Genomic DNA, 25,569 nt, shown 5'->3' with positions numbered 1-25,569 from the left:
TGTGTGTGTGTGTGTGTGTGTGTGTGTGTGTGTGTGTGTGTGTGTGTGTGTGTGTGTGTGTGTGTGTGTGTGTGTCAGGGGGGTGGAGTCCTATCCATTTATTCGACAAATACTTTTTTTTCCCCTGGCCGCGCTGTGTGGCATGCGGGACCTTAGTTCCCCGACCAGGGATCAAACCCGTGCCCCCTGCAGTGGAAGCACAAAGTCGTAACCACTGGACCACCAGGGAAGTCCCTCAACAAATACTTTCTGATTCAGATGCAGTGCCCATCTTCAAGGAGCTCCCAGCCTAGTAGGGAAGAGAGACACAAATATAATGTGATAGAACTATATCAGAGAGAACACCTGGAACTATGGGCACCCAGAGGAGGGAGTGATTAAGCTTGCCCCATGGAGGCTGCAGAAAGCTTTTTGGAGGAGGAGACATATGAGAAGGGTTCTGCAGGATGAATAGGAGTTGGCCAGGGTAATAGAACATTTGATGCATTATCTAAGGTGAGAACTAGGTCAGGAGAGGCTGTTGGATGGATCCTTTCTGATCTTCCCCCTCTGATCACCTGGTCACCCCCTTTTCTTCCAGTCCTGTTCTTTCTGATAGCTCCCAGCCCTGAGTCTCACCAGGCTGGCTGCCCACAACTCAAGGCCCACATCTACCCACTGACAAATCAAGAAGAGGGAAAACTTGAAGTCATATGAACAAAAGAAGTGGGCCCCCATGCTTGCCAGCCAGATCCCACTCCTGGTTGTACCCCTTTTTCTCAAGCAAATGCTCTTTATAGGAAGGTGGAAGCTCAGCTGATTGGGGGCCTTCTGAGCTCTCTGTGAGGCTAGTTCAAAGGTCCATGTCCAGGCTCTGCCTCTTTCCCACCTAGAGACCCTTGGCTAACTTCCTCTCCTGCCCTGTCTTCCAACTTGACAATCTCCTTTTCCTCTTCCTCCTTCTGCTCCTCCCCTTTCACATTTCCCAAACCACTTTCTTATTTCCTCCACCTGGAGCGCTACACTAACCCTGAGAAGGAGGAGGACAGGAATTAGCAACCCTGATAGACATGGGGAAACTGAGGCTCAGCCTCTGAAATTCAGGTAATATACAGAGTCAGTGGATGAACTAGCAGGATAACAAAGGTCCACACAGGTCTCACCCCATTTACACCCATAACATACAGAGAAAGAACCCTCACAACTTTCTTCCTGGCCCAGCACCCTATATCCCTGTCCAAGAGGGTGTATGGCCACCTATGGAACCTCAGAGGTCATGGGACCTACCCCAGAAAACACATGTACACACACATAATCAGGTCCCCAACCAGACAGACACAGATATAGTCTCTCTCACACACATAGCCCACTCAAAGCCATTATAGTCATGTCCCTCACAGTTAACACATGCACATATACATAATCACATTCCCGTAGGGACAGGCACAGCCCACGGTGCCCCACTAAAAAGCCCCAAATGCCCTCTAGCCCAGTTTTTTTCTCTGTCCCCCAGAAAACCCTGGGGCTGCTGAATCTGCCCCTCTATGAACTAAGGATTGGGTTCGGGGTTCTGGGGCTGCCCAACTTCAGGGACCCTGGCCCCCAATGACCTCTGTTGAAGGTGGAGGGAGACTATTCCTTGGGACCTCAATTTGCAGGCATCCCCCCAGCAGCCCAGTATGTTTGATGGCTAATCCTGTTACAACAGAATCAGGATCCAAAATAGATCTGATTGGGCCTGAACATGAGGTATCAGTGCCCCCCTCCACAAGCCCTACCCCACAGTGTGTGGCCGTAGTCTCCTTGAAGTGGAAGAGCAGGGACCAGAGGACGCAGAAGAGGAAGGCGACAAGTGGACAGCAGACCGTGACCAGGGCCACCAGGGTGAAGCGGAGCCGGACCAGGGTCCCATCCCGATCCAGTGGCAGTGGGACCTCGTACATCTTGTCAGACCTGGGGATGGAGTGGTGTGCTGTCAGGGCCCAAGGTAGTGAGGTTGGGACTCAGTGGTGAAGCTAGCTCTTGTGCTCAGTCCTCAGCTTAGCTATGCTATGGGGTGGAGAGTCTGAGAAGGAAGCCACCTAACCCCTAAACTTGGACAGCTACTGCCTTGGATGAGGAAGATGGACTGAGAATCCCATGAGAACATTCACCCCTCAATTTCAGAGGAAAGACAATGAACCAAATCTGTGCTAAGATGAAGCCGGAATAGATTGGGAAAACTTCTTCTCATCCCTAGGCCTGGCTTGACAGGCCTAGTACTACAGGAGCCGGTTGAACTAGTCTCTCTTGTTTCAGGAACCAATCCTAAAACCTCCCAGTGAACAGAATGGCCCATCTCCTCCCCCAGGCCTTGGAACCTCCATGTTTCAGGGCCTCCTATCAGCTCTCACTGCTTCACCCACCAGCCCAGGGTGCTTCTGCCCCTTCAATCCCTTCCCAGCTCTGTGTGCTCTGTGTGCCTGCACCGCAGTCCACAGCAGCAAGGACTCCATGGAAGCCAGCAGAACCTCAACCCCCTGCCTGTCCCCACCCGCTGCCTCACGTGCTCTGAGGGTGAAAGGCTTTGCAGAATCAGGCCTGGTGCTAGCCTGGGCTTGCTGTTTGCTAGAGAGAGCTGCCTGGTCAGCTTCTGGAGGCTTCCCAGTGCCCAGGGGCCTGACCGCTCCCCTCTGGAGACTAGGTAAGGGCTCCTGAGGACTGGGCTCCTCCCCACTGCACTCCCCCACTCAGATGAGGATATGAAGTCATGCACTATACTACTAGCCAAGTATATACCAGCAATCCTAGCCCGGACCCCCTCAGTGTATAGAAGGGGAAGTTGAGGCCAAGAGAGGGGCAGAACCCTGCTCAGGGTCACATAGCAAATAGAAGGAAGAGCCAGCAGTGGGCAGATGTGGGGCTCACAGTGTCACAAACTGCAGCTCTCACCTTCCTTGACCCTTTGCTCTCTGGGCCAGAGCTCTGGGCAGAGAGGTCAGGTTAGGTCAGGTTAGGAGGGAAAAGTGAAGGGGTACCTGTCCATAGGAGGAAAAAAACTAAAAAACCAAATCCTATATAAATGAGTCAGTCAGCCCTGTTCCCATTTTAAAGACAGAGGAACCAAGACACAGAGAGAGGAAGGTCTTTCCTCAAAGCCATATGCTGAACCTGAGGGAAAGCCATCCTCAGAATTTAGGCTTCTAGTTGCCAAACTAGGGCTGGCTCCGGATACATAAAGAACCTGCCCTTCTGGACTCCAGGACCTTGCCTGGAGATCAAGTCCTGGCCCCGCCCTCAGGACTCTCTCCTAGTGCCGCCCTCAGGAAGAACTCTGACCTCCAGGAGGCTGGCCTCATGGCATCTGGAACAAGCCAGGTGGATATGCCTCTCATCCATCTTCCTCCACCCACCTCTCTGCCAGGCTCCATCAGGCAGCCTGCCCCAACTGCTCAACCTCCTTCCTCCTTCTGCGGGCCGGGGGTTTCCCAGGAGCGGTGGAAGTGGCTCTGGTGGCCCTCCCAAATCAAGCACATTCCTACAGTCCTTGGATCATCCCCAAAGACCTTCCCCACCCAGCCGAAACCCAGATTCTGTGGTTGCAATGGTACTAGTCCCCCCTTCCAACATCCCTTCCTGAAGCCAGCTGCTCTGGATCCCTCAGGAATCACTGGGACCCCCAAACCAAAGACCGGATCCTCAGGGAATGACTAGGCAGTGCCCAAGGCAGGGGTTGATAAGGTTTGAGGAACAGTCTGTTCCACTTGTTGGAGGTATGCCTAACCTCCCTTTTAGCTGTGTGACTTTGGGCAAGTCACCTAACCACTCTGGGCCTGTTTTCACAGTTGTACAACATGGGGATCTTGTGGTTTGGATGACTAATAAGGCCATACCAACTAGGTCATTCTACTCTCCCAGGCTTCAGGACAGGGAGCTCACTATCTGAAGGGCAGCTGTCCAGCCCCAGTCAACTCTAACTTCCACACAGTTACCACTTAACTGAAAACTGCTTTCTTAGGAGTATCCCTACCTTATTTCCAAAGATCCTCAAAGATCTTCTCAGCCTCCAATCCAAATCCACACTTACCGGGTGCCTTCTGAGTACTAGGCACCCTGCTTAGCACTAGATATACATTGTTTCTTTTAATCCTCACTACAACTCTATGAGGTAGGCGCTAGCTATAGCCTGTATATTTCCATTTTACAGAAGAGGCAAGTGAGGCTCAGGGAGGTTAACATTTGCTCAAGGTCACAGGCTAATAGCTGGCAGAGTTGGGATTTGAAACTAATCTAAAGGGTTGCAGGTCCCCGGCACCTCTCTCCTGGGGCACCTAAGGAAGAATCTGGACCAGGAGTGCCGGCGGGGTGAAGAAGGGAGAGCTCACTCTGGAACATCGGGCCCCTGTCAGGGAGCAGAGGGGAAAGGGGTCAGCTACCCCAGCGGGCACAGCAGCAGGTCCTGGACAGACACCAGGATCCCCACAGCCCGGGGCCGGGCCCCGCGGAGGCCAGACCGCGTGGCCGAGCTCCCCCAAGTGGGGCTGCCCGGCAGTCCAGCACACCCATCTCCATACTCACCCAGGCCGTGGCGGCGAGGAGGCCGCGCCGGCGCAGTCCGAGAGCAGGGAGCACCCGGTGGAAGCCCAGGCCGGGCCCGGGGGGCGAGCGGTGGGGGGCGGGTCGGAGCGGGAACGGCGGGGGCGGGGCCGGCGCGCTTGGGGCGGAACTTGGGAAGGAAACAGCACCCAGATCCTCTGCTGGCCCCTCCCCGCTTCTGCGGCCCGGGACCCCAGGCTGTCCCCCTTAATCTGGCGTCCCCTCATGCCATGCCGATCCAGCACTGGTCAGCCCCACTAATTCCGGCTGCATGGGGGCAGCCGGAAGAGCACTGGACACCTGGGTCTGACACGTTGGATCAGCCACCTTGTCACTTACCTCTCGGCTGCGTTCCATCACCTGTTGAAAGAACATAAAATTAATTCAACAGGACCTCGAATTCTCTCATTTCCTGACCCCAGTCTCTACCCACCTCCCACCCCAACCTAGACGAAATTATCCAGTTTCGCACTTCTTAAACCTTAAACCAGTTTGGCCCCAGCCTCGGCGCCCCTTCCCCAAACTTTGCTCCCCAGAGCCCAATCGGGCATTTCAGCAAAGGGAAGAGTGCCTCACAGGGAACGAGATCCCGTGGGGCCCACCGGAGAAACTCTGGGCCACAGCTATTCCCACCTTTGATCAGGAGAGGGCGCCCTGTCCCGCCTGTCGAAATGCAGAGAGCGGGTCTCCTGCCCCCCAACCCCACCCTAGTCCTGGTTCTCTTCACCATGAGAGGGCTGATCCCCAGAAACCAGCCCGCAGCCAGGGTTCCTTCCCCACCCTGACTGACCCCCTAAAGGAATCTGAGGGGGACTCTTGGCTACCTTTGTAAAGACCATCCTACCTCAAGGGGGAAAAAGAATGAAGGGACCAGTAATCCCTCCTACAGTTACAATGTGGGATTGTCAGAGCACCTGCAGCAGGTGGAGGACATCTGACCTAGACACCGTTACCATCACATTTTTCCCGTTTAAATCCCCACAGTAATAATTAGCACATTTTGAGCACCCCCGGTGTCCCAGGCACTTTTCTACTTTTTTATGCTATCCCATTTAATCCTGATAAAAGCCCTATGAGGTAGATACTATTAATATCTCCATTTCACCAATGGAAAACAGAGAAGATGAGTTACCTACTCACACAGCTAGTAAGTGTCAGAAACCAGGATTCGAGTCTGGCACCTGAGGCCATTCCCTTAATCACCATATACTGTTAATTCGGGGAAACAAAGGCCCAAATTTGATTAACTTGCCAGAGCCCTTTTGCATGCATCCACTCTTGTTCATTTACTCAGCCTAGGCCCCCTCTGTGACAGGCCCTGGGTTGGGTAATGGTGGGGGACCCAGAGATATCGTGCTCACTCCTGGGGGTCTAAGTCTACAGAGAAGGTGTCTTATTCTAAAAAAAATAGTTTTCTTGACTTGAATTCTGCCACCCCACCCCACCCCACCCCGGCCTTTAAAGTCAGGGCAAATGAACAATTAGTAAAACTAACTGTTACTGAAAGAACCACTCCCATTTAGTTTTGATAACTGGATTTAGGTTTTCTTCCTTGGGGCTTCACGTGATGCTCTTTGTCTAGCTCCAACCCACACATGCCTGCTCCTGGCCCCCCTGTTGCCGGTCTTAACCCCTTGTCTGTTCCTTTGGCTCAACCCCTTGTCTGTTCCTTTGGCTCTAAGTACCATTCCCTGAGGCTGGGTCTCTTCTCCCTGCCTCTAGACTACCCCCCAGTGCCTGAAACTTGAGGTGCTCTAACTGGCCTTTAATTCTCTGGTGATTTGGGCACTTCCCCACCATACAGTCCTGAGTCTGTTTCCTCATCTGTAAAATGGTTTTAGGAATATCCACATTATAGTGTTGTTGTGAGAATTAGATGAGGTAATAGAGCAGTGTGCCAGGTTGATGACAGCTAGATGTGTCAGCAACAGTCTGAATTTGTCCTGATTGAGCCTTTTCCGAACTGTCTGACCTCAGCTGTCACTGACCCTCTCTGAATCTGTTTCCTCCACTGTCAGTTTGAAAGACTATCACCTACTTGATTTATATGAGGAAAAGTGGAAGAAAAAGATGAGTTCTTACTATGTGCCAGGGACTATATATGCATTCTCTTATTTGAGCCTCTTAATAATCTGATGAGGTAGGTTTGATGAAAGCCATTTTACAGATTAAAAAATCGAACAAGCATCTAAGCATCTAGGCTCGACCTTATTCAGGACGCTCTCAGTGTTTGCTGAACTGGCATTTGTCCATTGTCCAAGTAGCTGCTGCTGCTGTTGAAGCCTTTCAGTGTCTCCTCCCTCCTGGTTGGTTTGCCTGGTACCTGGACATATCCCAGAGAGGCCTGTGCCTGAAACAGCACCACTATCTTCAAGCTTTAGCCATGATCACTGCTCCACTCCCCTTTCCACATACACATACCAGATATCCCAAGCTCACTGAGCATTTGTTTTCAGGGATGTTCCAGCCCCCAGGAGCATAGGGCAGTGTAGAGGTGGGGGGCAGAAGAGGGGAAGTGAAGGTGGGATATAGTTGTCAAGGAAAGCTTCCTGTAGGAGATCTCCTTCACTCCTTCACTACCCTCCTATCTCTCCATCATTCTCCCCATTAGCCACATTGGCTCTTCTTACGACACAGATCTGATCATGTCCCGCCCTTGTGCCTTGTGGCAAAGTAGTAAATTTTCATGGCTTTTAGCATCAAGGGCAAATTCTTAGTGTGATGTTCAGTATCCTTCATAACGTGGCCATCCTCTACCCCAGCAACCACTTGTTTTACATTCTAACTACACTCACCTCTTCCATGGAGCTTTGTTTAACTTCCTCCTTATCTCTCCCTACCCCCCATGATCTGCCCACCTCCCCACTCCTCAGGCAGCCTTGGATGGCCTTCCATCACACCCTTATGAGGGCTCTAACCACAATGAAGCAAAATAATCTGTTGCCTGTTTCCCTGGCCCTCCTGGGAGCTCATTTAAGGACAGAACCTCCACCTGTTCCGTTTATTTCTGAATCTCTCAGCTTAGCCCAGGCATGGGCATACACTACGAGTCCAGAAAATATTTGCTAGATTGATTTAATTGAACTGGATTTTGAAGGATGGGTAGGATTTAGATATGTCAAGAAGAGATTTAGGAACTGCAAGAAAGGCCTTTGAAGAATGACTGCTGGGAATAGAGGGTGGAGGCAGAGGGTGCATGGCTCGGGGTGGGGGTGGGAGGTAGGTAAAGCGACAGAGACAGAAACAGTGCTAAAAGCATCCAATTTCAGGCCAAACGCTGCCCTGCCTCCTGGGCAGCCTTAGGAAAGTCTTCCTGGGTTGAGGAGGAGTGTTCTTTTTTTCTTCCCAGAGATCTTTCTCATGGCAGAGACATCCTTCTTGGATGGCTTTAAACTATTTACCCTAGGCTCACCCATCTTGCTCTAGCTCCATTCTGCCTCAAATAGTAATTACATCTTCATTGTTCTATAGAACATTCTTTAGCTTCCCTATCACTTCTTTTTTATAAAAAATTATTTATTTATTTTTGGCCGTGTTGGGTCTTCGTTGCTGAGAGCGGGCTTTCTCTAGTTGCGGTGAGCGTTGCGATGTGCAGGCTTCACATTGCAGTGGTTTCTCTTATTGCAGAGCACGGGCTCTAAGCGCGCGGGCTTCAGTTCAGTAGTTGTGGCTCACGGGCTTAGTTGCTCCGTGGCACGTGGGATCTTCCCGGACCAGGGCTCGAACCCGTGTCCCCTGCATTGGCAGGTGGATTCTTAACTACTGCGCCACCAGTAAAGCCCCTCCCCTATCACTTCTAGGATGAAGTCCCAGTTTGCACCCATGCATACACTGAGCTCTTTCCTGGTCCCACATCTCTGTTCTCCCTGTTCATCTGGCATGGAATGCATCTTTTCCTTGTCTCAGCAAACTCTACCCTTCCTATAAAGGTATAGATTAGCATGACACTTTAGTGAGTTAGGCATGAATGCAGTAATTTCTAGGGCTATCACTAAAATAATAGAAAAAGAATTTAATTTCCAAACTGATGCAGGAATAAAAATGAAGTAATCCAAAAGAATGCAAGAAAGGAGATTTAAATGGCCAATAAGCACGTGAAAAGATGGTCAACATCATTAGCCACCGGGGAAACGTATAAAAAAAACCACAGTGAGATGCCACTTCACACCACCTAGCATGGCTATAATTTAAAAAGACAGAAAAAAGAAAATAACAAGTGTTGGCAAAGATGTGGCTGGCAGGAATGTAAAATGGTACAGCCAGTTTGGAAAACAGTTTGGCAGCTCCTCAAGAAGCTAAATATAGAGTTACTATATGACCCTGCAAATCCACTCCTAGGTATAAACACGAGAATTGAAAACACATGTCCACAAAAAACTTTTACATGAATGTCCATAGCAGTACTATTCATAGTGGAATAATGGAATAATCATTATTCATGATGAAACAACTCAAATGCCATCCAATTCATGACTGTATAAACAAAATATGGTATATTCATAAAATGGAATATTATTCTCCTATAAACATGGGTGAAACTTTGAAACATTATGATAAGTGAAAGAAGTCAGACACAAAGGCCACGTATTTTATGATTCCATTTATAATGAAATGTCCAGAATAGGCAAATCCATTGAGACAGAAAGTGTACTAGTAAATTGCCAGGAGCTGGGGGGAAGGGGGAGATGGGGAATGATTGCTAATGGGCCTGGGGTTTCTTCTGGGATTATGAAAATGTTCTGGAATTATATAGTGCTGGTAGTTGCACAACCTTGTGAATATACTAAAAACCTCTGAATTGTACACTTCAAATGGGTGAATGTTATATTATGCAAATTATATCTCAATTTAAAAAAAAAAAATCTGGCAAAGAGCTTGGCCTCAGTAAATGGCAGTTATTTTTACCAAAAAAAAAATTTTTTTTTAAAAAGCACAGAAACAGAACATCTGGGGCAAACAGAAAGTCTAAAATGTTAGATAAAATCCTAAATATACCAGTAAATTCGTTAAATGCAATTGACTAAATGCTCTAGTTAAAAGTCAGATATTCACACAAGATTTATATAAATCTAATTATATGTCATTTATAAACATCACCCTTCCTTATCAAGTTATAGGAAAAGAAGGAAATCAACATTTACTGCATGCTTACCATGTACCAAACAGGGGCCCAGTCCTTTGCAAATTCCATGATCTTATTTGACCTTCACAAGCACCTTATGAAACAGAAATTATTGTGCCCACTTTATAGACAATGAAACTGGTGCACAGAACAATTAAATAATTTGTGCAAGGTCTAAAAAGTAGCAGATCTAGGACTTGAACTTAGATCTGTTTGAATCTAACTCTGCTGCTCTTTCCAATGTACCATATACGAAATTTAGAATCATCTCTCTGGAAGGAAGTCTCGTGTTCTTTTATAATTCTGCAGTCCTTACAGGTCTCTATCCTCCCTGGGCATCAATCCTTCAGAGCTGCATAGAGTGAGTTGTCAGGGCATGTGTGAGAGAGACTGGAAGCTTCCAGGACAGAAATGGACTTTACTTAGCTCTGTCTCTCTTGGCCACGGCAGAGTGTTGAGCGGCGGACATCTCTGGGCTCCTAATGCCCAGGACAGAGCTTGGCTCAGCAAGCTTTTGAGAACATGCACCAAATTCCTTGGCTTTAGAGGAGAAGAAGGCAGAAGATGACAATCAAAAGGGGTGTTATGAGAATTAGGCAGAGTAAGACTATGTGGGCCTAGGAAGCCCTGGTCCACAAAGAAGTCCTTCCTGGGGCAGAAGTCCCTGGGAATGATGAGCTTGTAGGCCACATGCCTACCAGAGTACCTACAAGAGGTCCTTCTACTTAGAAATCACCATGATCACAGGAAATTCCTCCCTGGAGCACTCCTTGTCCAGTGTCTCTCCCTCCAGTCTTCCAATAAGTATACACTACTTAAGGGACCCAGCTCCTGCACACCTGCTAGTACTCTGGACTAAATACACTCACTCACACAAGACATATTTCTGAGCTCCTTTTCTGTGTCAGAATCCATGTCTTAGAATATTTAGAATGGGAATTCCTTAACATTTTTAAAGAATACAAATAATATCTATCATTTATTGAGGGTACCTGTGTACCAGTTACCATATGCCTCAGCTCATTTAATTCTCACAACTCTGTGAGGCAAGTACAATTATTACTCCCATTTTACAGACAAGGAAACTGAGGTTCAGAGGGGTTAAGAAATTTGCCCAAAGTTCATACAGTTAATACATGGTTGGGCTCAGATTTAAACCCAGGGTTCTCTGACTCAAAAGTCCCATACTTCTTTTCTATTTAAGAAAATAATTCTCTCATTCATGCATCGAACATTTAATGTACACCTATGCTGTGTGGCTGGCCTTAGGGACATCAGAATAAATAAGCAGAGGAGAGCCTTAAACAGAGCTGGGTTTGAGGATTGGAAGGTGAGAAATCAAAGGTTCAGGAGGGCAGTGAGGAAGCTACTGTAACTCTCCAGGGAGACCTAATGACTTTCTGATGCTGAATATAGGCAAGGGAGGGTGGAGGGAAAGGAGTGATGTTTGGATGGAGTAGTTGGGGAAAGGTGTCTGGAGTCAGATGTTTAGCTTTCCTATTTGACCATCCACATATTTATTTTTTTCTTCCTTCAAGCACCTACTGAACATCTACAATGCACTAGGTTTCTTCCATCCATTATCTTATTTTACCTTTACTACCAGATCACTCCACTTTTTTTTTTTTTTAACATCTTTATTGGAGTATAACTGCTTTACAATGGTGTGTTCACTTTTTGACTAAGTAACTCTAATCCCTTGCCACCACTGAAAACCCAGGGTGATTTAAGTTTATCCATGTTTTGGGCGAGGCCCATTTCAATTTTGTAGATATGTCCCAGGAGGAGGGGGTGGTGAGGCGGTAATCCTAATAGGTTTTTCTTTCTGAACACAGTCCTTGCTATTTTGTGTGGGACCCACAGTCACTAGATCTAGTTTCTAGAACATGCTCAACCCACCCCCTTGAGATATCAGGCTTCTGCTCTGGGCTAGGCCTTGAGGGAAAGGAACACCAACTTGAAAATGAAGCTCTGGACTTCAAGAGCCCGGCACCAGAAGACAGGAAAGTAAATAACAGAATACAAAGTAACAAGGCTGTAACAGAGGCCTGCCCAAGCATTACTCCAACTAGCTGTGAGAGATCCCAGAGAAGCGGGAACATTTCAACTAGACTTTAAGAATAAGTAGGGGTTCCTAAAGTGCAGGTGGGAAAGAAGTTCCGAGAATTGTCATTTGTACCAAACTCTAAGCTGAACCATTCCCTTAAGGCACCTCTAATGTTCCTAACGTCCATTCTAGGGATTCAGAGAGGGAAAGGTTGTGTTGGGGCTGGCATGGGTCAGGAGACAAGGAGGCCAGGTTTGCGGGCCTCGGAGCAGCTGCAGGTGAGCTACGCAGATAGACCTCCTAGTAGGTCCCTCCAGCTCCGCACGTGGTCTGGCCAGGAAGTAAGGGCAAGACAACGGGGGAGCTTTCCCGTCACAGCCCGAGGACTGGGGAAAAGTAAGGGTAGAATAGTTACCATGCCATCCTGGAGCCTTCACTCTGATTGGCCCGAGCATCAGCAACCCGAGTCTCTCCGCTCCAAAAAAGGGGGCGGAGCCTCAGCGTAGCGTCATCACTCTTCTCCCCTCCCCCCGCCCGATGTAGCCACTCACCAGCCTACCTCTAGGGGCCCTTGTGACGTCACGACTCCCTCCCAGCCAACCGCGGCGGCGAGGGGCCGTACTTCATGTCCCTCCCACTGCCCCACCCGCTTCCTCCCCCTAATTCCTTCCGTCCCTCCTCTTCCCCCTCTCCAGTCTCCCAAAGACAGCCCTCACGTTCGGTTTCAAAAGACTCTAGGTCCAATGAATAACAGGGTGGGCCTAGAGTGGCGGCGGTATCTGCCAATGAGCAGACAGCGAGGGCGGAGCGCCTGCAGCGAGCCTCTGACGGCAGGCGGCGTGTGACGCAGTCGGGCCCTCTGCGCGCTGCGCCCGAAGCGGCGGTCGGTAGCGGAGGAGGTGGCGGCGGCGACGGTTTTGTGACGGCCGCGCGCTGCTCTCTGAGCGGCGGGTGGCAGACGGGCCTAGGCCCTCACTCCTGACACTTCTCGTCGCCCACCGCATCGCGGTAAGTCGGGAGCCGGGGTGGTGGCGACCGGGGACCGGCAGGCTCCACCTCCTCTCAGGGCGGGCGGGTTCGCGGGGAGTCCCAGGCCCTCTCCGCGCCCGAGTCTCGAGCCGGGGCTCGCACCTTCTGCCCTTTGGAAGGGGGCGGGGCCCGCGACCCTGCGGCCCCGAGGCCCAGCTTTTCGGGCTCTGGGAAGGAGTCGCTATCGGTGGGATCTGGGCCCTGGGGTCTTGCGTTGCAGCCTACGTTGAGGGGCGTCCCTCTAGCTGGTTGTACTCATTCATTTGCCGGGCGGTGGTTAGGTGGGCCGGCCCTTCGCGGGGGCAGCGCCTTGAGACCTTGAGTACGGTTTTCCCAGCACTTCTCTGACCATCGTGCGGGATGGACTTTATGTGCCTTGGCTTCTCCAAGGGGAAGTTGCAGTCCCAGGGGAGTGTGAGTGCGCCGGGAGTTTGTTACCTTTAAAACAGTATCTGAGAACTAAGGTCGGTTTAATGGAGTGAAAGCTTATTTTCTGTTCTCCCACGTGTTCCACCTAAAGCTAGACGAGGTGAGGTTTTTGAATTACTATCGCCATAAGGACCTTAGAAATTAAGCCAATCCCCCTACTCTACGTTAAATGCAAGTTTTATAGGTGGAGAAACCGAGGCCCAGAGAAGAAACAGGATTAGCCAATGCTACATCTGACTCAGTGTAGAAATTTTTCTACTACACTGCCCGCCCTGGGTGTTCCAGCCTCCCATTACTGAGGATTCCCTTTGGAAGAGTGAAGGGGTTAAGGTAGGGACATTGGATAGTTAGGAGCAGACCTAGTCTTCAATAGCGTTTCCGATTTAGTTACTACCAGCTCTGTTCGTGGTAAGGCAGACGCTTCATTACTTCACCTAGACTATGAGAACTAAACTTACAAGTTGGTTAAAGAATGTTAGTTATGTTATGTATTGGAAATGAATCGATAAAACTACATGTCATTGGCTAGTTTCCTGTCTCAGGTCTGAAATTTTTATTTGTGACAGCTGCTGGGGACTCAGAAGAAAGAGTCCAGTTAATGAACTACAGCAATATTGCAATAGAAAACCAGAAATATGGACAAGATTTAGAAAGGTACACAGCAGTTATTTTGTATTTCTTGTACCTCGGAACTCATAGCGCCTCTGTTACTGAATTCGAAAATTGTAGTAGAATGAAATTAGAAGATTAAACTATTTTGGGAGAAGAAGCTAACTGGAAGAAAGAAAGAGCAGTGATCATCCCCTGTGACAGTCTTATAAATTCAGAAGGAAACACTTGTTGACTGAGTGACAGATGGTGTGTTTGGAACTTGATCGAAGAAGTTAGGATATTTAAAAAACAAACCAGAAGTTGGACAGGAAGGAGGTACTGGGAAATAATTTGATAAGGTTATTTTTTGACTCTTCATTGAGATTTGATGAAGGTCACTTTGGTCTGTTCACATAAGTCAGATTGTCACTTTCCTCTTGTTTAGATGACGAAGCAAAAACTGAAAAATGTGTGTAAGAGCAGAAGAGAACTGTAGTCTTAATACTAAGAGGTGAACAGGGTATGTTTTCTGTGACATGTTCTCTTCTGGGAAGCCTTTCCTGGCGTCCTTTCCCCTGCAAGCTTCCATAACACTTATTTGATACTTCTATTTATAGCACAAATCATTTTGTATTTTAGCTGTGTCTTTTTATTAGACTGGTAAAAAAAATTTTGACTTTGTATTCAGTTTGCTTGGCACAGAGTAGGCCCGCAGTAAGTGTGCTTGCCTGAATGGATAAACAGATATGGAGGAGTTAAGCCTAAAAGTAGTCTATAAAGAGGCTGGGTATTTGTGTACTCCTGAAATATGGGGCCCAGATAAGAGGACCCATACCATTCGTGTGATACACGGTACTTTGGTACCTGACTTTATTCATGTCCACTTGCTCCTGGATAACTAAGAACAAGCACAACTTTTAGGGAACCAAGTTCATAGCTTGGAAAAAATCAGTAATATTACTTTATTGTGATTTTTTTATAGTAGCAATTAACCTTAGGAAGAAAGGGGTAGTAGTACTGATATTTAATTTCCAGTAAATAAAGAGCACATCTGCAATTATGCAATTTGTCCAAAGTTTAGGAGATTAAGAAATTTAGAGATTTACCAGTAGGTATTAGAGACAAAGTATGTAAACAGCGTTTCTTAAGAACTTGGTGCATTCTGTGTGTTTGGAATTGAACCTAAGTATTTGGCATTTGTGTATTGTAGTATTTTACTCATAACACCCCCTCCCTAAGTTGTAACAACCAAGAATGTCTCCAAACATTGTCACGTGTTACCTGGGAGGCAAAACTGCCCCTGAGTGAGACCACTGCTCTAGAGAAAACGTTCCCAGTATTTCAGTAAAAAAATCTTACCTTTATCATGTCTGGTCTATGCTTGTGGAGTCCGCTAATAAGTTGCATCTGGTTGAAACTGTTCTCGAAAACCCTTAAATTGTCAGAATCTGGTATGGGAAGCTGAAAAGCTAAGAGTCCTACAGTCACTTTCTTTAGTTTCTCCTTTCATTTCTGTGGTAACCTCCGTTTCTCTGGGATAGGAGAAATCAAAGTCCTGTTTGAAAGGAGATAGGTTGTTGGGTAAATAGAGCAATATTTACTTGTTTTTGTGGAAGAGGGCAAAAAAGAGCTTGTAGTTGAATTGATACAATTAAATGTGATGCTCTGTGATTCCATTATCTTTCCATTTCACTGATACAGGACCTGCCACATGAATCGGAGGTCTTATCCCATTGTACTGACTCTGAGAATTTAATAAACACTGAGAATTATTTGCCACATTTTAAGAGTTTGTACTTAATTCAGTGTAATGCGAAACAATTGTAATTTTTTAGTAAAGAAATAAAAATGATTTCTTAAAGTATAGGTCTAATTTGCTAAGTCTGGTACTAAGAGTTAGTTTAAGCTGGGAGGTCGTAGGGTAAATTGGAAGGTGTGAAACTGGAGTCAGACGATTAGAAGGAGGCTCTAGCAATGGTCTAGCAGTTCTCAAAGTTTGAGGTCTTGGGACTCCTTTATGCTTTTAAGAATTATTGCAGACTCCGAACAGCTAGAAACTGAAACTAATCTTTAAAAGATTTATTGATTTAAAAAATACTCTTATGAAAAGTTACTAAAAAATTTAGTGACAACAGTGGCATTGTTTTACATTTTTGCAAATCTTTTTAATGTCTGGCTTAATAGAAGACCACTGAATTTGCAGATCTTTTGCATTCAGATGGTTGGTATGTTGTTTTAGTTGAAGTATGTGAAGAAATCCAGCCTTATACAGATATATAGTATTTGGAAAAAGGAGTGTTCTAATGACCTCTTCAAATAATTGTAGATTTCTCCTTTGACAGTACACTCAAACCTTCTTAAAGGTTTGTTGCAACATGGAATCTGAAACCATATCATTGAACTTTTGTACAATGTTACATTAAATTTCATTGGTCTGTCTTGCACTTTGAATGGGTGTTTGTTTACCTGTGCATGATTTTATGACATTATATATTGGTCATTAGGAATCATTGGTGCACTGAGTTACACAGCTCTTCCAAATGTTGACAAATTTACAGTTGCTAATATTTCCACCCATTTCATCAGATAAATCTTTTAAGAATTGGGAAGTTGACAGGCTCATAGTGGTGTACACAAGTTTTCAATATTCCAATTTTCTCTTCAAATCTAAGTAACCATAGTTTGTCATTTATTCTTTGAAATAAAAATGGTGTTCCATTAAAAAAAAGTTGGTTCAGCTTTCTACTCAAAAGTAATCACCCAAGTGTTTTTCCTTGGGACAGCCATTGTATTTCAATATGTAGAAGTGCTTTTGAGTACTTCCCACTTCGTCTCCCCAAATAATCACACAGTATTGAAAAGATGTGTACTGAAATGTCAAGTGTTAATACAATCCATAATTTTTACTGCTCCATCAAGGACATTTAAGTGAAAGTGGATTTTTTTTTTTTTTTTTTGCGGTATGCGGGCCTCTCACTGTTGTGGCCTCTCCCCGTTGCGGAGCACAGGCTCCGGATGCGCAGGCTCAGTGGCCATGACTCATGGGCCCAGCCGCTCCGCGGCATGTGGGATCTTCCTGGACCGGGGCACGAACCCGTGTCCCCTGCATCGGCAGGCGGACTCTCAACCACTGCGCCACCAGGGAAGCCCGAAAGTGGAGTTTTGTGTGTGCTATAAGTGGGTGGCAGTGAAGAATCCAGTGAGTATACAGTTTGGGGCCATTGTCTTGTTTCATGCTCAGGTTCTAGGTGTAGAGGTCAGCACAGTTTTTTTTAAAAAGGCAAATAATGTCTTAGGATTGTTATGAAAATGGTTTTGACTTCTTGGGCCCCCGAACAAGGTCTTGGGGACTTCTAGGAGCCTTTGGACCACAGTTTGAGAACCACTAATCTAGGGCAATGATTTTTCACACTGGTTCATACAGCTGTAAGCTTCTTTGAAAGGGTCAGCTGATGGGGTTCTACTGTGCCCCCACCCCTCTTTACTTCAGCCAGGGCAGCTTTTGTGCTTATGTCTGTTTTATGGAGTGGGTTCCATAGCTAACTATTTGAAAACCACTGATCAAGGGAAGAATAATCGAATGCCTGAATTAATCTGTTCAGGAAGGGAACAGTTCATCCTCCTTGAATACGTGTTGGAGTCACTCATCATCACGCCTTTGTTTAGACCTCCATGTGCTTCTTTTACACAAAGATTACTAGTATCTGCCCCCCGAACCCTTCTTGCTGGAATAAGCTTCTTAAGAAATAGGCAAATGGTTTTGTAAATTAAAAAGGTGAGTAGTTGGGAATGAGGCTAGAGATGTGAAAGGAGCAGAAGTGAATGAATGATCCAGAGTGACTCGGTATATTGTGTGGGGAGGTAATTGTTTTCATTGTTTGCAGTGGTGCTTTACAGTTGTGTTAAGTGGTCAGTAGATGACACTGAAGTATTGGGAAATAAGTCATATTATGTATGGAGTTCTAGCTAGGCATTGATCAATCAAGGTTTAGAGTGGGGGGAAATTATTACATTTTTCTAATTAAAAATATTGTAAAACTAAACACAAACCTGCTTTTGAGGAACTCTAGTTTGAGACAACTTTGTCCTCCTAACAGTTCTTTGGTGTAGGCTGTATAATCCCTATTGTTCAGATGTATCAACAGAAATTGAGATCTGAGGTTGAATATCATGACTTAACTACAATTACACAGTAGCAAGTAGCAGCGGTTTTTTATTCCTCTTTTACCTTTTTATTTTGAATTAATTTTAGATTTACAGAGAACTGCAAACATACTAAGTGGCAGAGAGTTTTTAATATAGATTTGTCTCTAAAGCTAATGTATTCTTCACTACTTCAGTTTGTAAAATGAGTGTTATGTTAAGGGGATGAAAAAATGCTACTCAGCACTATGAGGAAGGAGCTGTATTAGACACTGTGGATTATTTCAAGTTAATTTTACACACGAATGGGAGAAATGAAGCAAAATCAAGATGCTTTTTACCAGGGCAGCAAACAGCTCATATACTCAAGTGGCAGGTATAACAGCAATATATTGCATAACTAAAAACAGCTGGGAGGCATTAGTTTATGTAATAGGGGTTGGAAAGGGGGAGGGGGAGGGGAAGTATTTTTATACTGATAAGAGTCTGAAGGGTCTAATCTGGGACAGTCATGTGAAGCAGGTGAGGCTTGAGCAGCAATTTTTAGAAAGAAAAGGGAACATAGTATTTAGAGAGAAGAATGAATGTTCCAACAAGGGGAATGGCTTGATCTGGGGATTAATCATAGGAAGGATACTGTAAAACAAGTGGATAGTTTTGCTGGGCTATATTATTAGGTGATTAAGATTAGGCCAATCTCTTTTACCTGGAATTCTCCCCAACTCCCATCCCTCTTCTCTCATCCAAGGCAAAAATTAGTATTTTTCTATTCAGTTTATCTGTGATGATAATTCCTGTCTTTTTAAGTACTTTTGTGAAGATTAGATGAGAGACTATATGAAAAAGTACTTTGTAAGCTGGAAAGTACTATACTAGTCCATTTGTCTAACAGATATTTAGTGTTTTTGCTCTTTACTGAGTTTGATACAAAGGAACTCAGTGAAGTGGAAAGAAAAAATTACTTCCCATTTGTGTGACTTTCTGTTGTCAGAGAGCAGCAAGCTTGCTTAGTCATTCAGATAGCACTTAAAGTTGGCAGTTGACTGGGTGTTACCATGTTTCAGGGTCTGTCCACCACTTTTCTGGAAGAAAACAGTTTTGTCATTGTGCCCAGAGTTCACAAAGCTCACGAAAATTGGACATCAGTTTATTGAGCTTTAGTTGGGACAGTGGGAGAATACTGGACTACTGTTAACCTGTCATTAAGGCTACCTCTTTCTTATATCTGACAGTCTGAATTATTAATTAAAAGATTGAGCATAGAGAACAGTAAATTTAAGGACATTGTCTCTTTCTGTATAACACTATTTCATTTTTATTTTTTCTTTCTAAATATGTCTTTTTTTAATTTTAAGGGGAAATTGAATAAATTGAAATAGTTGAAAGACACTTTTATTGGGCTGCACTGGGTCTTTGTTGCTGTGCCTGGACTTTCTCTAGTTGCGGTGAGCAGGGGCTACTCTTCGTTAAGGTGCACAGGCTTCTCATTGAGGTGGCTTCTCTTGTTGCAAAGCACGGGCTCTAGGCGTGTGGGCTTCAGTAGTTGTGGTGTGCAGGCTCAGTAGTTGTGGTACATGGGCTTAGTTGCTCCGCGGCATGCGGGATCTTCCCAGACCAGGGCTCGAACCCGTGTCCCCTGCATTGGCAGGTGGATTCTTAACTACTGCGCCACCAGGGACGTCCCTCTAAATATGTCTTACACCAAAAAAAATTGCAACGAGTGTAAGTCAGTCCATCCATAGAGGAAGTGGTTAATCTTTGTAGGAAAGTTCATAGAAGCCATGGTGATAACCTTATAAATTGTCAGTCCATGAGAGAGATTACCTTCCTGGTGACTAAAACTCCCATGTTTGCCAGAGAAGTGTCTCTTTCTCCTGATAGTGCTGGATCAATACTGCCAAATTTTGGTCTTATAGGTTCCCTATTTGTAATGAATGTAAAGTCATTTCCCTTTAGCTGTCAGTGTTCTTTCTTAAGGAGGACTCTAGGAGCATAGCTTCTGGAGTAAATAATAACTTTGTGATCTTCGGCAAGTTATTTCTGTCTCAATTTCCCCATTTGTAAAATAGGGATAAGAATAACTACCTTATTGGATTTTTGGGATGTTCATAAGAGAATTCATTAAAAAGCACTTAGGACTTCCTTGGTGGCGCAGTGATTAAGAATCCGCCTGCTAGGGCTTCCCTGGTGGCACAGTGGTTGGGAGTCCGCCTGCCGATGCAGGGGACACGGGTTCGTGCCCCGGTCCGGGGGGATCCCACATGCCGCGGAGCCTGCGCGTCCGGAGCCTGTGCTCCGCAACGGGAGAGGCCGCAACAGTGAGAGGCCCGCGTACCGCAAAAAAATTAAAAAAAAAAAGAATCCGCCTGCCAGAATAAAGACGCAGACATAGAGAATGAACTTGAGGACACTGGGAGGGGGAAGGGTAAGCTGGGACGAAGTGAGAGACGAAGTGAGACATATATACACTACCAAATGTAAAATAGATAGCTAGGGGGAAGCAGCCGCATAGCACAGGGAGATCAGCTTGGTGCTTTGTGTCCACCTAGAGGGGTGGGATAGGGAGGGTGGGAGGGAGACGCAAGAGGGAGGGGATATGGGGATATATGTATAGCTGATTCACTTTGTTATACAGCAGAAACTAACACACCATTGTAAAGCAGTTATACTCCAATAAAGATGTTAATTTAAAAAAGAAAAAAAAAGAATCTGCCTGCCAATGCAGGAGGCAGGGGTTCAACCCTGGTCCGGGAAGGTCCCACATGCCTCAGAGCAACTAAGCCCGTGCGCACAACTGCTGAGCCTGCACTCTAGAGCCTGCGACGCAAGTACTGAGTCCGCGTGCCTAGAACCTGTGCTCTGCAACAAGAGAAGCCACTGCAATGAGAAGCCTGCGCACCGCAACGAAGACTGAAGAAAGCCCGCGCGCAGCAACAAAGACCCAACACAGCCATAAATAAGTGAATAGAATTTTTTTAAAAAGCACTTAGAACAGCCCTTGGGACACAGTAGGAACTTAAGTATTAGCTAGTATTATTTACTCTAGGAGGGTTTTAGTTTGGGCCAGGTTAATGTATTTGAAAGGATAAAGACTTGAATATGTGCTATTCCTTTAAACTTGAATGAATTTAGAAGTTCCACACATTTCAGTCTCTAGGATTACTTCTTTTTTGAATAGATTTTTTAATGGAAATAGAGAGTTAGTGCAAATATCTGCATCCTCTAGATCTTTTGTTATTGTTAATAGAGGAAGTAAACATTACAGAAAAGTTTGGGTCCTCTGAATCTCTGCCCCATGCCTCATTTCCCTTCCTCTCCCCAGAGGCAACCACCTTCATCTATTTTAGTAACTAGTCTCCCTCTTTTACTTTTACTATGTATATATGTATCCATAAATAACAGTGTATCACCTTGTCTATTTTACAGAAAGAATCTGCCAAATGTATCTTTTTCAACTTCCTTTTTTTCATTAAACATCTTTTACTTGGAATAATTCTCATAGGGTAACTTTGTTCAAATGTTCTGGTGGTGCCTTACTCTTGATACACCGTATTCTGGGTACATACTTAGCAGAATGCTCTGATTCACTCCTTTAATTGGGTAATTTAATGTTAATGACATCACTACATAATAAACTGTTAAGTACATTTATTATATGTTTATCATATGAGGGAAACTGGGCTTGGTGTTGAGATACAAGGCCAGATAGGAGAGGTACACAAATAACCCATTCTTACCTGTGTACCTTTCTTATGCTTTCCCTCTCTTCTCTTTCTAATCCCTTAAGACCTAGTTCACATTCTAAATCATCAGGAATTTTTCCTCACAGTTCTCGCCCATTTTCCTACCTAATTTTGACTTCTTACTTCTTGGCAATTACATGCTCTTTGAGTTCTTAATGTGTGGGTTCTTTCTCTGATTATATCAGAAGTTACAAACTCAAAACCTGTTGGGGCCAGGCAGCTGATGGAGATGAATGATACTGGGTGGGTATTGTGGCACATTAGAGAGTATGGCTATGACCAAAAGAGACAGTTCCTACTAAGCTCCAGACTCTTACTGCCATGAAGTGATTATAGTCCTAGTCTGCTTAATCATTTTTCTGACATATCCCTATTTTAAATGTTATCAGCTAGATTGACTATATATATACATAAACATTTCAAAATACATACATATGTATGTGTATAATATACCGTGTGTATGTGTGTGTATGTATATATAACAGGCCAAAGAAGTGTCTGGTGGTTGTATCCAGCCATTGTGTGATCTCTTCCCTTTAGCAACCTCTGAATTAAATGATAAATTCTACCAAGAATCATTCATTTCATGGCTTCCTTTTGTTGTGAGAATTAATCTAACATAATTTTAAGGTAGAAGGTACTTCTAAAGTAACTTGATCATGGGACTTCCCTGGTGGTCCAGCAGATAAGACTCCATACTCCCAGTGCAGGGGGACCCCGGTTCGATCCCTGGTCAAAGAACTAGATCCCGCATGCTGCAACTAAGACCCGGTGCAGCCAAATAAATAAATTAAAAAAAAAAAAAAGTAACTTGATCATTTAGACTGTGTTTTAAAGGCACATTCGTGATGATTATCATTAATTTAGAAAATGAGTACATCTATGTTTCAGACCCATTGTTACGTTTTGGGATAGTAAACAAATGGTACTATTCCTACCTTAGAGGAGTTGATTACGTATTGAGGGGATCATTGGGGGAGGTTGAGAGGTTGACTTCCTTGGGAAGCAGCCACTGACTTGGAGATAATCCTGCATGAGTTTTATTAGAGAGTGAGCTTGGGATCACCACCTGTGGGAGAGAAGGAAGCAGAAATGAGCTGAGGAAGAAATTGAATTGTGATCTTAATGAAGGCCTCAGCCAATCCATGGAGAGTATGAAGCTAGGATCACCCTTCGGAGTTACCCTAAGGTGGAGCAAAGGTGCCTGGCTTTTGGATATGGTCTATCCTCCGGAGATGATCTGACCTTGGGTGAGGCAGCTCTCAGCTGTTCTGAAGAGGGCCGACAGCTGAGGGCAATCTTTCGGTAGTACTTCTCAGCAGCTGGGACAACAAATCCTTGAGTCCCAAAGGGAGATCTGTGTAGTTGGTGTTATCACGGGTCCATTATAGAGTCAAGATAGATATGTGTAAACAAATCATAATGTGCCATGGAAGCCCAAAGGAATGACTAATTGCTAAAGGGAGTTTGAGAAGGCTTATAGAAGAGATGTCATTTGAACTAGGTTTTGAAGAATGAATTAGTACGTTGTTTGGTAGGGGCGGTGGGGGGGGGCATTTCTCATGAGTCACTGACATTTCATAGCATATTCAGGAAATTGATTTGTTTGAAGAGCAAAGGGTTTAATGTATTAGCCATTCTTTAATTTCTAACGATCATGATAAAAATAATGAGGCTGTTTCCAAAATCTTGGTTGGCTTCCACGGTGATAGTTTTTTTAAAAACACTTAGAATCCCAGTGTGATCAGGCTTGAGGCTAAACCAGGCTCATCCTTGCCAGAACCAAAAAGATAGGCTGAGCTTGAGTGAGAAGCTTTTTTTCCAGGAGTCTAAATTGGATTTGGTCCCTGTATTGTCCTTGTTATTGGGTCTGGAACAGATGAATTTCCTTAATATACGGCACATGTTCTTGCTTGTTTCTTAGTATCTTCCATCCTAGGATTGAAGGTGTCCATGGGAATTCAGAGGTTAAACTGGGGATCTACCACTTATCACTTCTTTGACCTTGGGGAAACTTGCTGAACACCTGATCCTGTTTCCATACGATCCTTTTAGGGTTGTTGAGATAATATATAAGGGCTTGTAAACTGTGAGGTGTTTCTCAGGATATTTTATTACTACTTAAAATCCTTTGTGGAATATATGTGTGATACTAGGTTTTTATGTTAGGATAAGACTGTTTAAAATCAAGTTTTGATTGCTAGAAGTTGTGGATTTGGTCTGTAGAACCTAGTGCCACTGAAACCCTAATTAACACTAAAATCTTCTATATGAGGACAGATTTCATAGAGAAAAACTATTAACTAGGCTTTTGCATCCTGACATGTCAGCTGTATGGAAGATGTCAGATTTACACGAATAGATTGCTATTTGTGGGGTCAAATAAGAAAACAATTGGCAAATTTAGCATGATAACAATATTACAACTCAGTTTTTACCTTACTGGTGACAGGTCAAAAAATTTAGTCAGCAGATAAAGTGGATTTAGTTGGGGCTGTGACCCAAGACTGCAGTGTGAGAGAGAGTACAATCAAAATGAGTTGGTCCAGACATCTGACCCCTAGCATTAACTGTCAATTCTGAATGAACTGTTGAAAAGCAAAACAATAGTACTTCCAAGAATATTTCCCCTGGAAGGGAGAGTCACCAGTTAATATGGTAAAGGTCCAGTCTGTCACTTTGTGACACCTGATAAATTGGGAAGGCAGGAAACTTCAAGCAGATCTCATTACTGAAAGAGAAATGATGATTACCTGAAATATAGCCTCCAGTTCCAAGGGAATGCATTAGAGTCACTTGAGGAGCCTTTCAAAATGCAAATGTCTACATCCCAATCCTGGACATTTTGGTTTCTGACTTCTGGAATGGGGCCTAGAGGCTTGTACTTTGAAAAGCTTGCCATCTAATTCTGATGTGGCCTTCTTGAACCACTGGTTTCAGTGAGCTTTGTTTAATTGAAGGAGTTATTAAATTCCTGGATGTTAGGATAAAGAGCTAAGTGCTGGAATTTTTTTTCTAGGGGAACACAGTGGGCAGAATGTTGCTTTCTATAAAAAGCATTTCTTATTTCACCTTTTCCCCAGTGTTACACAAAATGTTTTGGATGTTAGAATACCAAAGTGCTAATGGGACACTGGAATATTGTGGGTGGGGCACACCTCAACATGTTATTGATACGTTTAATTCTATTATATGAATGAGGCATATGATTTTACTAGAAGAAAAAAACCACTTCATTATGTGTAAATAATAAAAAAGCCATCATGCCTGTTATAAAATCCAAACAAACATGATTGACTATTTTCTGAGTTTTCATATTTAAAGTAGTTTACTCGTTATTTTCTTGTCTGCTGGCTGGTAAGTGGTAGCAGATGTCCTAAGTTTAAGGAAAATTTATAGAGGGGGAAAGTGTTTACTTCTTTAGTAAACTATACCTCTACCTTGTTTTCATTCAGATCTAGGTGGGGGAAATCAAACTTCATTTTTGTACTTGTTGGAACTTTGGTCCAATTCATTAAGCGTGCCTGGGTGTATAGTTTGGATACTGGAGGGGACTCATTCATATGCAGTGGGGGTTTTGACCAAAGGTTTTCTGTAATATTCCCAGAAGAAGTAGAAGATAGATAAGCAGAGGACCATAGAGAGTAGTGTTAAGAAGTAATCTCAAAAAGAATGTCAGGGCACCAGAATCTCTGGGATTTAGAGATGGGAGGAGGAGGTGTGTATAGTTTGAAGAACAATATTACATCATTTTATATACAAGCAAATGGGGGGGAAACTTTACAATGCAAACTGTTGAAACTAAAGCCTGACAAAAATTTTAGCTTCTCAGGTGGTTGGGATAAGAGAATATCCTTGTAATTTTTAATGGGTATTCTGTATAACTTACTACGTGGGACATACCAAAATCT

The 25,569-nt window shown here is 44.7% G+C and overlaps 2 protein-coding genes across 12 annotated transcripts in view; one reads left to right on the top strand and one right to left on the bottom strand.

Annotated features, from left to right (window-relative positions):
• PGAP2 (post-GPI attachment to proteins 2) overlaps window positions 1-12,197 on the bottom strand; it is a 21,274-nt gene extending 9,077 nt beyond the window's left edge. For 4 of the 8 annotated variants that reach the window (XM_029208083.1, XM_029208085.1, XM_029208084.1 and 1 more), the window contains exons 1-3: window positions 12,139-12,197; window positions 4,894-4,914; window positions 1,758-1,932 (exon numbers count right to left, since the gene is read on the bottom strand). In XM_029208083.1, the coding sequence (XP_029063916.1) occupies window positions 1,758-1,922 (165 nt within the window). In that variant the 5' untranslated portion in view covers window positions 1,923-1,932; window positions 4,894-4,914; window positions 12,139-12,197. Of the gene's footprint in view, window positions 1-1,756; window positions 1,933-4,536; window positions 4,872-4,893; window positions 4,915-12,138 lie in introns of those variants that run through there. The other 4 variants (XM_029208086.1, XM_029208087.1, XM_029208080.1 and 1 more) reach the window with 3 other exon arrangements.
• A 374-nt stretch (window positions 12,198-12,571) lies between these two features.
• NUP98 (nucleoporin 98) overlaps window positions 12,572-25,569 on the top strand; it is a 98,537-nt gene continuing 85,539 nt past the window's right edge. For 3 of the 4 annotated variants that reach the window (XM_029207534.1, XM_029207533.1, XM_029207532.1), the window contains exons 1-2: window positions 12,596-12,731; window positions 13,748-13,835. In XM_029207534.1, coding sequence (XP_029063367.1) covers window positions 13,780-13,835 — 56 coding nt within the window. In that variant the 5' untranslated portion in view covers window positions 12,596-12,731; window positions 13,748-13,779. Of the gene's footprint in view, window positions 12,732-13,747; window positions 13,836-25,569 lie in introns of all 4 variants that reach the window. The other variant, XM_029207535.1, reaches the window with a different exon arrangement.

This window comes from Monodon monoceros, unplaced genomic scaffold (assembly GCF_005190385.1).
Source record: "Monodon monoceros isolate NGI ecotype Baffin Bay Population unplaced genomic scaffold, NGI_Narwhal_1 Super_Scaffold_7, whole genome shotgun sequence".
NCBI lineage: Eukaryota > Metazoa > Chordata > Mammalia > Artiodactyla > Monodontidae > Monodon > Monodon monoceros.
This window is presented reverse-complemented; position numbering and strand designations above follow the sequence as displayed.